This window comes from Morone saxatilis, unplaced genomic scaffold, assembly GCF_004916995.1.
Source record: "Morone saxatilis isolate NCDOM2014 unplaced genomic scaffold, NCSU_SB_2.0 Contig11, whole genome shotgun sequence".
Lineage (NCBI taxonomy): Eukaryota > Metazoa > Chordata > Actinopteri > Moronidae > Morone > Morone saxatilis.
Window position 1 is genome coordinate 2,861,978 of NW_023339663.1, and position 15,006 is coordinate 2,876,983.

The following is a 15,006-nucleotide window of genomic DNA, read 5'->3' on the forward strand; positions in this document are numbered from 1 at the left end:
CCCTTCAGCCTCGTTCTCAGGCTGCTGCTCATATCTGAGCAAAGAGAACGGCTTCTTCTATGATCCTAACTTCTCAATTCAAGTCAGTTGTGTTATGTTTCAGTGCCTTACTTACACTCTTTCATTGATAATGATTTTGTTCATTTGATTTGTGTTTACGTAAAGATAGAGAAGAAGTTGAACTTTTTCCTATTCAATCAGTAATAATTCCTTTACATTTTTGACATTTCTTTCCAATATTCCTTTAAAATAACATAATATTCCAACAGTATATAAGAGCAGTGGCGGAATCTTTTTATAGCAGTCTTAATCCTACAGAAATAAAATAGTATTATGTACAGTATACTAATATATAGGACAAATGTCCTCGGCTGGATGAAAAGTTTATGGTCTGCAGTGATGGAAGAAGTCTTCAGACGCCTTTACTTAAAGGCTCCAGTGTGTAAAATACTTATGAGGATATATGCTCACCAAAATGTAATATAATATTCATAGGTATGTTTTCATTAGTGTATAATCACCGGAAAATCTGAATCGTTACATTTTTTGTTGCCTTAGATGAGCCATTCTTATCTACAGAGGGAGCGGGTCCTCTTCTACAGAGTCCGCCATGTTGAAGCGCCATCTTTCTACAGTAACCCAGAAAAGACAAACCAAATCCTGGCTCTAGATGGGGCCGTTCGCATTATGTGTTATGTTGTTTGATTATAATGGTTCAAAAGACAACCATGTTGAGTACTATTGATATAATCTTTTAACAATTTATTGTATTTTATGTGAATCATATATGTTTTATTTAAATTTTTAATCTAAAAAGTAACTATAGCTACAAAATAGATGTAATGGAGTACTATGAATGAATACTCAAGTACAAATACCTCAAAACTGTACTTAAGTACAGTACTTGAGTAAATGTGTTCAGTTACTTTCAATCACTGAAGGTTGGCGCTTTAACCCCTAGGCCCACCGGGGGCCCCAATCTGCAGGATTTTTATTTTCTTTATTTTTACAAGCATGTAAAAGGATATTTATATCTTTCCTTTTTTCTAACTGCTTTTATAAGTAAATATAATAAATAATCTTGTCTGTCTCATGCAGGTTAATTTAGACTGGTGACCTTAAGTTGTTTTTAAATGTTACATCAACAGTCATTTATTATCTTTATTGATTGAACCTGACCTTTGACATTTAACACACATGCTGAAAGTTGAGATACCAACCAGTGTTTATTAGGCTGTTTGAAGGATACTGCAAAATATAAACCAATTCACTGTCAGGACTATTTGTATTTTAGAGATTTCAACAATTATAATTGGCTAATTAATTGTAATTAAATGTCTACTTCATAAAATTAATTTTTTTATGCAGAACAACAACAAATAAAGGGGATAAAACTGCATGTCACGGACATTGTTGCATTTTTAAATAGCAGTGAGTGAACAATAATTGATTATTTGTTCTGTAATAGGCCAGACTATTAATAATCGTAGGATTATAAACACACTCACAGCCTCTCACTGTAACACTCCCCTCACAATATGAATATGCACAATACACATGCATATAATATTATCACTGATCCACTGTTATGATATCATCTTACTTTTCCCCCTGGGAGAGTCACATGACCCCTGTTAGGGTGAGTGAGGGGGGGTCAAAGTGCTTCAATGAAAACCACATGGAGGGAGGAGAGAGCTGCGCCTAAACAGAGAGAGAGAGAGAGAGAGAGAGAGAGAGAGAGAGGCCAGCATGAGCCACAGAGACAGACAAGGAAGAACAAGAGAGCAGCTGTAGGGAAGATCTAAGCCTCCAGAACCAAGATCAGATCCAGGACGCAGAGGCTCCACGACAACCAGAACCAAAATCAGGACCACAGACCGGGAGCAGCCGAGTCCACCATGTCAGAGTCCATCAGAAGAAAAAACTCCAGCAGACAGCTCCTGCAGAACCTCATCAGGTGAGAGAAACATTTTTTTTCATAGCTTTGTTATTTTTTTGTCTTTTTTTTATGTCGTCATTACATAATAAAGAAAGTACTTAGCAATTTACAGTTAGAGTTACTGCTTACTTTGTTTACAAAACTTTTACAGTACACCCAGCAGTATATCGATATATACTAAAGTCCTCCTTGACCAGACTGTTGCTAAAATGTCTATATGTAAATAAAGAAACACAATAATTTATAATAATGTAATTCTGACAGGAGCCACTCTGCCTGCATGATAAGTACTTTTTCTTTTGATAATTTAAGAATATTTTACTTTAGGGTACTATTTATACCTTAACTGAAGCATATACTAATGAATACTACTAATATTGTAATAATGTAATCTATTGATACAAATATTCCATGACTGGAATAAAGCAAAAACGTAAATATGTAAGTTTTTGTGGAAAGGTAAACAAAGGTAAATTTTGAATTTTTTGCTCTTTAGCAAAAAAACTACAACAAAAACAAGATGCCATCAAGTGTAAACCCAAATTCGAGGCTCATATTCACTCTAAATATTGTAAAAGGGAGACAGTTTGGGCATCAACTCTTGTCAGAAAAGGTGTTCTTTCCTAAAACTGCAGATAAGCAGGACTGCTTGCTTTTATCTGCACTTAAACTTCAGCTTTAGCTTTATTCTCCCTGAAGAACACTCAGACATGATTACAAAACAAATTGAAATATGTGCCACACAAACTCATATAAAACAATGAATGTACATTGGTGAAAGAATAACATAAAACCTGGAGTGCATCCAGCCATCATCATCCAAATTAATCATCATGGTCGGTAGACTTTGCAGCCAATGGATTTTCATTTTGAAAACCAAAATCAGGAAATGAGCTGTTTCCATTTCATTTCTAAACAAAAAAACATTTTTTTAAAATATAAAAACTGCTTGTTTTCCGAGCTGCTTGTTTTTTCTCCTTTCCAAATGAAAATCCATTGGCTGCAAGGTACACTGACCCATCACCAGACATCCACCAGTATTACCTGCAAGTATAATCCTGAGCACTGAAAAGTTTGTTTGTATGAGGGACTTCAAATCTGCATGATATACATAGTTGTAGAGCGAAAAACATGACAGCAGTCTGCTCTCAACCAAATTTATTGCTTCATACTAAACTTTGTAAATCACTGAAACAAGAAAATCTGAACTGGGAAAAACGTTAGGGTTACAAGACAGCAACATTGATAGCCTGAGACAGGTGTCAATCAAGCAAATGTGCACCAAAGCTTACTTCTCCTCAAATCCTGATATTACAGAAGCTCTATTTTAGTCCCCAAATCTCCATCATGACACACATTGTAAAAAGTAAAGTTAGCTTCTGAGAGCAGAACACAATGTATTGACACTGTATTCCCATTCTTCTGAATACAGACTGGTATAGTGGTCAAGCATTTGCATGTGGTGGTTGCTAAATTAAAAAGTGTATAATGTGTTCTCAAAAGATGTTACCTAACAAGGGTTCTCAGAGAACAATAAGGTGACTAGAATCAAACCATGTGGACCACCAGACAAAAGATGAGCAAAGACTAAAGACACAGAAGACCAGATTGTGGTCTATGACCTGGTTCAGACTATTTCAAAAGCCTGTCGTCAGAGGTAAAGAGTTGACTGCAGTGAATGTATCACCGAGTTTAAGAACTGCTAACATAGGGTAACCCTCTCCATCGGCAGTCAGCTGTTTATCATTACTGGGTTATTATTAGCAGGTATGACTAAGCTTGCAAAGGATACTGAAAAAATAGAAAGAAATTTATTTTCACAAAATAAGTTTGTTTCTCCCAAGTCATTTGGATTGCAGAGCTTCACTCACACCTCTAATGAAACACGGCTGTTTGGGGTTTATTAACAAAGTAAACAAAGCTAATTGGCTGGTAGTTTTTCATTTGATCCACCATATGAAATATCAGTTACGTTAAATTGAATGACATCTTTTAAATCATTTCTCGAAACACATCTCTAAAAGCTTTTTATTCTTTCTAGCACAACGTTTAATTTCTATCATGTTTATCATATATTAGCGATGGGTATTTTTAAAATTTTGTCTCATATTAATTGTTTAAAATGATTTGCCCCAGTGCAGTTAAGTTTGCGATATGTTTTATCTGTTTTATTGTTAGTATCACATTTTGTATTCTTTTTTCTACCTATGATTTTAATTGTCTGTTTTTAATTTGCCTCAGTCATCCTAAAATGGTTTTACATTATTACAATGGTATTATTATTATTATTCATTCAAGGGGGCTTTATTGGCATGGGCAACAGACATTTATGTTGCCAAAGAAAGTGTAAAATATATCCATTTACAGATATATATACCATGTCAAACAGTATAAAGACCTAATATCAGTAGTTTTTCACTAGTCTGTCCACTTAGTCTATTCTGATTTATCTCCTCTAACAGGCCCAGGAGCCTAATTTCTTGTGTTGTTTTCTGTATTTGTGTCCCCGTCCTAACTACCGTTCCTCATTGTCAGTGAGGTTCTTGTTTCCTCAGTGATCAGTGGAACATTGCTATGTGACCTCACTGAAAATGACACTGAGCTCTGAGTTCAATGGCTTCTTTTATAGCTGCAACTTCCTTAATGGCCATGACATCATCTGGCTGACTCCTGAACCCCCTCCTGCTCAACTACACACACACACACACACACACACACACAAAGAAAATGCCGTTCCCCAGGCCTCCATTGCCTCATTGTGTAAATGGTGGAAAAAGTGATGCGTATCAGACAGATTTCCTCCATAATTTGCTCGTTTCACATTTATGCTCCACAGCATTGTGTTTAATCTCCCAGCAGACTCTGAAGATACCTGGAAGTGCAGACTGGCCTACAGAGACAATACACAGCCGTTACTGTGTGTGAATAAAGCAGAGCAGACATCCCTCAGCTACATCCACGTCAGTTAGTGCAGTGGATCCCAACTTTTTTCCTTAAGTCCCTGTCATTTAGTAAACTGCTGACCCCTGAATTAGTGACATATTATAATGGATATTTCATATTAGGGTTATATTCAATACAGAACAATAACAATACAGAACAACTGATAAGCTGTACAATTAACCCAAACACTGAATGTAATAACTATTTATTATTAATAATAACAAACAGGAAGTCATCTTCTTTTTTGACAAATTCAGTGTTTTCTTCTTTTGTGATGCTGGACCATCTCTTTGGCTGTTTTAACTGCATACTTTTTTTAATGCAGAATGAGGTATACAGCACAGGCCACACAGTACTATACATATGAACACATATACCCCCCCGGGGGCCACGCATCACAGCCAAACCATCCCCCGACACTTCAGTTTAGATCTCAAATGAATAGAAATGAACGGAAAGCTGAGAAAGTTTTCTTGCACTCCTTAAAATCAAGAAGGCCCCGTTAAGCTTTTTGTCGACCCCCAGGTTGGGAACCACTGAGTAAGTGTTTTCCTAGACTTCTCATAATGCCTTTGATATTGAGCAGTAACTTGTTGCTTTCAGCTGTGGGTTTGACATGACATACGTCATCACTGAGATATTTACAGTCCCTGAAGTCCTGAAAGTTTTTTTTTTAATATTGTGTGCACAAGCAACCCTGTTCCCTATAAAGTCCTTATATTAATTACTGTATAGTCTTCCCAATGATGTGGTGTCAAACATATTTGCTGCTTGTATTATGTTTAGAGATTTTTTTTTATTTGAGAGGCTGAAAAGCTACAATTATCTACCACAACTGGGCACAAAGACAAAGTTCAGAACTTTAACACCAGAGTCTGGAGTTCACAGTCAGAATCCTGCCTGTGGTTAGGTTCAGGCAACAAAAGCACTTTGGTTAAGGGTTAGGGAAAGATCATGGTTTTGTTAAGAAACCCATTGTGTCTCAAGTCACTGCTGAACTTTTCTGTATTAAACCAGACCACCAGGGGCATGTCCAGAGGGTGGGGGTCATGGAGTGGCACTGGCCACCTCTGAAATCTGGTTGACCACCCCAAGTGCCACCCCATATCATGCTATCATTTCACGAAGGGGGCTAAATAATGCTCCAAAGTTAGGCAAAATTTTGGCGATGGAAAAACTTGAAAACCCTTAACCTCAAGATATCTCAATTAAAATGGCAGGTACCCACAAGTCTCCCCTTTGCAGACATGCCCACCTTGTGCTAATCCCATGCAGTTTTGGGCAAAAACCATACCGTTTTTTGCATGTGGTATAAATGTGTTATTTTGACTTAGTGTATTTGAATATATCTGCAGACTGGGGTCCAGTATACATATATTGTAATTGCATAAATTAGGAATGACTTAAAAGCTGAAGACACATATTCATACACCCCTGCATATGTCTGTGCCACACTTGTGCCGTCCCAGTGAATAAAGTCTGGACACACCCCTGCAGACCACAACCTTTTCCTACCCTTAACTAAGTGCTGTGAGTAGCTAAACATAACCTTAAAAAAGTGTAATAGTGCTGTAGTTACTATGAGCAAGACATGGTCTGTGATCACAAGATAAGAAGGTGAAAAACATGCAATTTTACTGATACGTTCAGTATTGACATTTTTACGACTTCCCAGATATGTCCATTAAAGACACTTCCTTAATATGTTAATAGAAAACATAACATCTGTTTTCAGACGTATGTTTGCAAATGATGTCATTTCTAGGAGCCAGCGTTGGAAGAAAATACTGACTTGTGCACACAAGTTATCCCTATTTAAGATCATAACTTGTGCAGACAAGATATTAGATGTATGCTGTGCAGATTCTTTTCAGAGTAAACTGTATTTGATTTGTAAATACTGGCTAAAACTTTTTAAATCTGTAACACCACCGATATGGTCCTTTGAGGATTTCATACTCCTTACTCTTGTTCCATTTCAGGCAGCAATGATGAGGTCCAGACATTCAAACCTCATCCCCAGTCAACCCAAAATGGGCTGACTGAGAAGCCAAAACAGCCCTATCACAGATCAAATCGATTTACAGCAACTGGCTTTTGCCAATATGGCTCCAACTACATCTCTATTCATTTTGATCTTATGTAGGTCACTTTCCCACATAATAATGACCGCAGCCTGTTTGACTCACAACCATTCATGGCCAGTGTCCTCACCAACAGCCAATGACAATGACACGATTTTTTTTATTATGATTTCATCCAGCCAAATGTTTGATGAACTGAGGGGTTGACATGTTGGGATAATGAATCATATTTTTGGGATCATTGAGTTGGCCAGTACAAATGCAAATGGTCGCCATGTTTTATGTATTTTGTTAATGAGAACCAACAAGCTCAAGGCTTTGGCCTGTTTTTTGTCCATGATGCTGCTGCAGTTTTGTGACTAAATTCACAGTCTACGGATTTTACCAGTCCTTGCTCTGTGCAAGATGCATTGTAAAATGTATCTTAAACATACTACAAAGAGTTTTTAACTGGTCATGAAACAGTCTCAGTTTAATATTGATGCCTCCATATGATCTACATAATCAAACAAGACCATCAGCAAGAAGATTTCTATATAGTTATTTTTATTACCTGCATACCTTGGTGGAAGCAGTACCGCTTTTGTCCACAGTGGCCGCCAGAATCAACACAGAATGAAAGTTCCTTGTAGGCAGGAGCGGATCTAGAGCGGTGGCATAGGGTGGAGGCTGCCATAACTAAAAAATACCTTTCCACCCCAGTTTGGTCAAATTTGACACATTCATTTAGATTCAGAACGTGTTTAAAAAATATATAATTTAATAATCTGTTACGGCCACATTTTAGAATAAGCGATAGGATTAAGTTAAATGAAATGTATGTATGTATTTGGAAATAACACAATTTATTGCTTTTTACTGCCACCTTTAGATATTTCTTTTCAATTCTTTGCTAATATAACACAATCATGGAATATTGTTGAGTTAAAGTATCTTCATTTGGGAGCTTTTCCATGCAAATATTGATAGATTTGATTATCTGCAATTAAATCAGCATTTAATTCTGCCATCCTTTTGTCACTCCATGTATATTTCTCTAGATTTTCCCCTGCTTGTAGGGGCTTTTAGCTAATATCAGACCACGGCAGTCTACTGAAACCTCATATTAACTTTATGTAAACTTTGGAATACAGATTAAGGACTGTGGAGTACATCCAAAAACTTGTATAAGTAATACATATAATAAAATTCAACAAGCTCAGGAACTTGGTCATTCAGACATTTTCGACAAAAGAGCCCTTTGTTTGGAGGTAAAACTAAACGTGAAGTATCTAAAGTGTTAATAATCAATAACCATCATTTGACAGGAAAACTGTAGCTACAGTCAGTCTGTAAACTGTGATGGATGTTTACAACCGACAGTTTGGGTAATCATTTTACCAGCCCTTGTTTTCTCTTTCATTGAGGTTCTAATAAAAAGAAAAGGTTTGTAAAAAAAAAGGAGAAAAAGAAAAGGTTAGGACATGTATCACTGTCATGTTTCTTCCCCACATTCTTCTTTGAGATCTCAGCAATTACTTTGGTGAGAACAACATTATCATGGCCAAATCTCTGAAAATATGATCCAAGTTGTAAACCGTAATTATCCTTTAAAAACCAATGACATCACACTTCGGAAAACTTGTTTGTACCCAAAGAAAGTCCAACAACAGGTGCTCTCCAGAGATTTCAAACCAATCAAACGGCTTACTAAATATTTCCAAAGTTCTTGTTTCCAAATTTTTGACAGGATTTTCTCCAGACCTCCATAAGTATGACAAGATGGAGTTCTGCAGGATTAAAGTCTCCCTCCATCATCCGTTCTTCTCCTCCTCCGTCTCCTCACCTCCTCCCTCTTGCTCTCTTTGTTTCTCTCCAGAGATTGAAATTAAGTGAAACAGCACAGCAGCTGGCTCGAGCTCCACCAGATGTGCTTGGACAATAAAAAGAGTTATTGTTATCAAGTCCCGCCCACTGGAAACTAAAACCCATTAGGCACAAGTACTGAATGAGCTTTCTATGAAACAGAATATCGATGATTTTTAAATCCACTTACCTGAGAAAGTCCTACACTTTTCCATAGATACCTTTCACTGCTGTAGCAGGCAAATAACAAATAGAAAATGTGAATCATGTTTAATTTGATGCCAAAGTGGTTTAAATTGTCATTCCTCGAACGTATTTTGTATCTCTCTTCACTACATCCATCTGTGTTTTATATCTCTCTGTCCACAAACTTTTGTGTACTTTTGAGCCATTTTCATGGTTTAGGTCTCTGCTCCAATTAAAATAAATCTTAATGTTACAGCATGACATTTGAGAAAATAATGTTCTTCCAACTTTGTGGCAACAGTTTAGGTTAAGCTCCATAAAGAAATAGTTTTCCCAGTTTGGTGTGGAAGAACTCGGCTAGCCTGCACAATGACCTGACCTCAACCCCATCCAAAACCTTTGGGATAAACTGGAACACTGACTGTGAGCCAGACCTGATCACCCAACATCGGTGCTGGACCTAATGCTCTTGTGGCTGAATGGGAGCAAATCCCTGCAGCCAGGTTCAACATCTGGTGGAAAGCCTGAAACCAGAAGAGTGGAAGTTGCTACAATGAAATATTAATGCTCATGATTTTGGAACGACATGTTCAACAATCACATATCGGTGTAATGCTGTGGTGTCCACATAACTTCTTTTAACCATGTAGTGTATCTGGAGCCTTTTGGCGACTGGGGATTGAAGGATTTGGGGCAACAGGGAGACAGAAAATCAACTGTACCATCACCAACATACTCAGGATCAGGATCAAGTTATCGAGTAGCATCAAACACACCCCTTTTCCACCAAGGCAGCTTGGAGGCAGTTCTTTACTTCTTGCCCTTGGCCATGCAAACTGGTTCCAGTGAGGCACCAACACTTTGCTGGTCTAGAACAGCCATCTTAGAATTTTTCATTTGTTGCAATCGTGCAGCCCTTAAAAAACTTTGGGGTTTGAACTTCAGTTTATAGATTTTAATCAGTGTAAACATCATATAGCTAAATAGCTGGAACAAGTGGTTACACAATATAAACTGTGCTGTCAGACAGTGTGGAGGCTGTAGGCTCCTAAATGAACCCATAGTGGAGTGTTGTGGGGGTGTAGGAGTGTGGTGACAAGCTGTTTGGTTGTCCTTTTTAGGGTGACGGCCCAGCGGAGCCAGGAGGATGCTGAGGAGGTAGAGCGGGAGCGAAGGAGGAGAAGCAGGGAGAAGGAGAGAGGGGAGGGGAGCTCTTCTTGGACAGAGCCCCCCCAACACAACAACCTTGCGCACAACACAGAGTGAGTATGACAAACTATTAGACAGCACTTTACTCTTCTGTACAGGCATATTTACAAAAAACTTGTTGTAATGTGACTGTGTCAATCTCAGTGATACAGATAATATAATTTTTTTTCTAAATTTAGTTTAAGTAGATCTTCATTCCTCTTTATGTACAGTTTTCATTAATGCATATAAACTGGACAGAAAAACTGGAACTTGTCAACGTCACCAAAGAAACGTTTTTATTCCTACCTAAAATAAAAGAAGAATTTGGAACATGTTAGCTCTGTTAACTTCTAATAAACTGATGGTTTGTTAGAATTAATAAATAAACTGTTAATGCTGTAAAGGAATTATATGACATTTTGGGATTTAGATGATTTCGGCGGGCAATTTTAATACAAAGTAGTAACCACTGCATGTGATCATTCAGAGCCTTCATTAGGCCATACAATACCACTGGATTTGAGCTTCTGTGCTGGTAACCCACTATGAAACAACATTACTGTCTTCCACTTTATAAAGGCTAGTCGTTCTTCTGCAATTATTTTGTAGTGCAAATTTGTATTAATTATTTTGTAACGCATATTCTACAAAGACAGTTATATTGTAAAATAACTTATACAAAAATAAAATAGGAGTAATGTGTAAGATATTACATTTTGGAAGTAACTTGCCCAGCACTGGTTATAAGCCTTTTGTAACCTTTCATTGCCAAGTTGTTCATAATCCCTTTGACTTGTGTCTTTTTAGCTATCTAGAGTCCTGTGTTTTGATTTTTGGAGGTGGTGCAATCCGTTTGTTTGTGTTTACATCGCAGGTTGGATGTTAAACTGTGCTTGATGTTTACAGCTGAGTCTGCAGTACCTGCAGTGCTGATTACTGGGGAAAGGACTTCTGTGTGTGTGTAATCAATAGGTCCAATCCAGTTACACAGTTCAGTGATGCTGCAGGTGAATGAGCTGAGAAAGCTGCTCTACCATCAGTTTCTGTTTGATCACTCAGAGATGACAATGGAAATATCCTCATCACCTGTTGACTCATTTATTGCCCTGTGAAGTAAAAATATACTTTACTGTACTATACACTCATGAAAAACTCCACTGTTTACTGGGTCATACATTGGTTCCTCCTGCCTGGAGTTTTGAATAATACTAATATACCACTAGTTCAGATCAGGTTGACACTGAATCGTACAGGAGGAGGACAGGATGCCTCATTGTTTAATGTTTCCACGGATACCGTCTCTGTTTCCATGGAGCCTGAAGCTGCAGATCCTGTCTACCATCTGCCACCTGGCTAAACACTCTGCCCTGTTAGAAACCTTTGGGGGACATCAGATACCCGGGCACCAGGGGATGAAAAAAACATTAGCAGCAACAGGAGACAAACCCTCACAACTGTCACCATATTGAGATTCTGCTATTTTAAACCTTCTCAAGCAAAAAGAGTATCTTTTAGCTCCTTTGGCATTTAGCACATTTGGGAAAACAAGATGGAGGAGATGGGCAAACAATGGCAGTGCGAGTCAGACCAAACTGTATACTGACAGCTCACAGCAGATTTCATTTTAACGTTTCGATCTACTAGAGGCAAATAACCATCACAAAGCAGGACACATAAGATATAGACACAAAGACATTCAGACAAATATTATACAGGAAAATATTAAATCTAATACATAAAAAAAACAATTATCATCGAAACTGCAATATAGAAATATTACTTGCAAACAACAAAAGTGCAAATTATGGGTCAGAATTTGATGCCTACAACAAAAGAAAAAGAAAGAATGAAAAATGGGCAATACTTCAACACATATTGAATCCTGAGAAAGACAATCAAAACATATTAATATCTGTGAATCAATCAATTCTGTGAATTAAAAGTGTAATCTGTTAATCATACTTAGATAAAATGTTTGTTCCAAGTATTTATTTAGCACATCTTGTCTCCATTGTTCTATGAGACAGTTTACTTTACATTTACTTTTCTTCACAGAAGTGAACCAAATGCTGAGATGTAGGCCTACTGTGTGTATTTTTAAAGTTTTCCTACGTGCCTTAAAATCAAGAAGGCCTTGCAACCCCCCATGAAGCTTTGGCGACCTCTAGTGGGGTTCCCAACCCCAAGGTTGACAGCTATTGCTCTAAACCACACGGTTGTATCACATCTGCATTCCTTCAAAATAAAACTTACTCCACCTCAATCAGCCAGGTCTCTAAAAAGTAACGGTTCTCTGCTTGGTCCTCAGGTTGGACGAGGAGCTGAAGCCGAGCTGCTGCCTGGTTCTGGAGGAGGACGAGGGCTTCAGCGACTGGAGTCACAGGCTGGAGAACCGTAATGAGCAGGAGGTGCCAGATGACTGTAGGGCCCGGGTGCAGAGACCTTCAACACCACAGTGGAAACCGGATCCTGAAGAGAGGAAAAAGCAGGTGGATGAGGAGGAGGAGGGATTTGACCCTGAACGAAGTGTTCGGTCCCAGGAAGCTACTACAAGACCTCCAGAGAAGGTACACCATCTAATAGATCGATACAGTCAATACTGCAAGCTTTCTGGTGGACCGAATGTTTTTCAAAAAATGTCTTTGAGAGCTTCTCATTGCAGGTTTACTGGACTAAACCATCAGTTCAACACCATCTCAGCTGGCTATTTATACATACATCCACACCTCATGGTTTTAAGGATGGCAATGTTGGTCTGCTTTAGTCCACACTGAGCAATTTATATTATTTGATGATTTTGATGAACATGAAATTTTGTAGAAAGAACACAGGACATGTTACAGAGCAAGAACAAGAGCCCGGTTTTGCAAGTGTGCTCAGTATAAAAAACAAAATAACTCAAATTAAACTAATAGATAATAATTGTTACCATAAGAATAAACTCATAAACTGAGCATGTGTTAATCAAAAGCATCAATCTTTTGATGAAGAGTGTCATCAGTAAAACATGTGCGACTAAACATGTCCTTAATTAGCTCTCTGAAACTACTCGGAGAGGAAATATGAAGCTTCAAACTCTCATTTATATTATTCCATGAAGATGTAGCAGCACATCTGAACATTACTTTGCTAGCTCAATATTTACTGTTGGAAACCAAAGACAGTCTGCAGCACTCTTTATCATTTCTGTACGCTTCTGGTAAATTCGCAGTTCTTCAATTTCCCAACTTGGGATCAATAAAGTATCTATCTATCTATCTTCTATCTATCTATCTATTCTCATCTATCTTCTATCTATCATATCCTATACTTTAGATAATCAGTGGGGAAGTGTTAACTAACTACATTTACTCAAGTATTGAAATATTTCTTTCTTCTTCCACCACTGCATATTATCATAACTGTAGAGTAACATGTAACCTGGTTTGCTTTTGGTTAATTTTAGATGTCCAGCAACAGAAAGGAGGTCAGGACGTCATACAGCTCAACGGTCTTCTTACCACAGGACGCCAGGCTGCAGCACGCCATGGGCCAACCAGCAGACCGGACATCCTACCTGGTTGCCGGGACGATGAAGCCACGGTGTGTCATCGTCTGGTTTTATCTTCCATGACATGTTGTCATAACCCCAAATGTGATCTCATAAATAGTTCTTTTCTTGGTTCAGTGTATAGTGTGTTAGTATCCTGTGATGTGATCATGCTGATTTTCCACTTCATTACAGTAACCAACTAAATCATCTCGTCAGCAGAGGAGGGGCCTGCAGGGTGGACGGGGAGGTGGAGCAGGAGGAGCAGAAGGAAGAGGCGGAGGTGCAGACTGCTCTGCAGGCAGAATGGAGGTCAGCAGAAACCCAGCAGAGCCCCAGAGATGAAGATGATCAGGAGGAAGAAGAACTGAGCTTCACACATGAAGAGAAAGAAGAACTCCACCTCAGGAAGGAGGAGAGACACAGGGAGGAGGAGGAAAAGGAGGAAGAGCACAAAATGTTAGACAAGGTTGGCTTTCTTACTACTACTACATACCTCTACATACCGACTATTACAAGTATCTTTATTTTATTTGCCCCAGTGAGGAGAAGATGATGTTTGTCAGTTGGTCTTTCCATCACCTTAGTCCACATCTAAATATGCTGGAAACCACAATCCAGATTGATGTGGAAACACAAAATTCCTTCTCGACCAACACTTTGCAATGTATCTTGAAAAGTAATCGCCTGATTTACATGACTTGTACTGTGGATATTTAGGGTCCCCAGAGGATGAAGCCTAATGTTTTTGTTGACTACACAACCTTTTGTCTAGCACAATAATTACACCACAGATTCTATTTATGCAGCGGACAGAACGAAATCTAAAGGTTAAATCTCCATAAAATTTATTTAACATATTCATGCTCCTTTGAGAGATCACAGGAGAATCCATCTTGCCGGGCCTCAAGCTATGCACTATGAACATAGTTATAGAACAATCAAAGGAGCTACTGGCAGTGTGACGCAGCGAGAAGTGACTGTTCATTCAAAACAACAATGTCAGCTGCTAAAGAGGTTAGTGTAGATAACTGCTAGCATCAGTTATATGAGAACTTGAGAGTATTTCTTCACTGAAAGAAGAGCAAAGAACGGCACTGAAGGCTTTTCTCGATGGAAGAGATGTTTTCACTTTTCTCTCGACTGGCTCACTGGGTCGTTGATCTGACTGGTTGAAGTTAGCCCATGATTTTGATAGACAGATGGCTCATTGAAAGTGCCTACCCTTTTCCAAACAGATATTCGAAGGACGACATCCAACCATCTGATGCTTCAGCTTAAATCCAAAG

The 15,006-nt window shown here is 38.3% G+C and overlaps 1 protein-coding gene across 3 annotated transcripts in view; it reads left to right on the plus strand.

Moving 5' to 3' along the window:
* The first annotated feature begins 1,708 nt into the window (after positions 1–1,708).
* The window catches only part of LOC118343577 (lymphocyte-specific protein 1-like), a 29,346-nt gene continuing 16,048 nt past the window's right edge, over positions 1,709–15,006 (plus strand). The window contains exons 1-5 of one of the 3 annotated variants that reach the window (XM_035682482.1): positions 1,709–1,957; positions 10,119–10,259; positions 12,497–12,755; positions 13,634–13,770; positions 13,937–14,186. In XM_035682482.1, the coding sequence (XP_035538375.1) occupies positions 1,899–1,957; positions 10,119–10,259; positions 12,497–12,755; positions 13,634–13,770; positions 13,937–14,186 (846 nt within the window). In that variant the 5' untranslated portion in view covers positions 1,709–1,898. Of the gene's footprint in view, positions 1,958–10,118; positions 10,260–12,496; positions 12,756–13,633; positions 13,771–13,912; positions 14,187–15,006 lie in introns of all 3 variants that reach the window. The other 2 variants (XM_035682481.1, XM_035682483.1) reach the window with 2 other exon arrangements.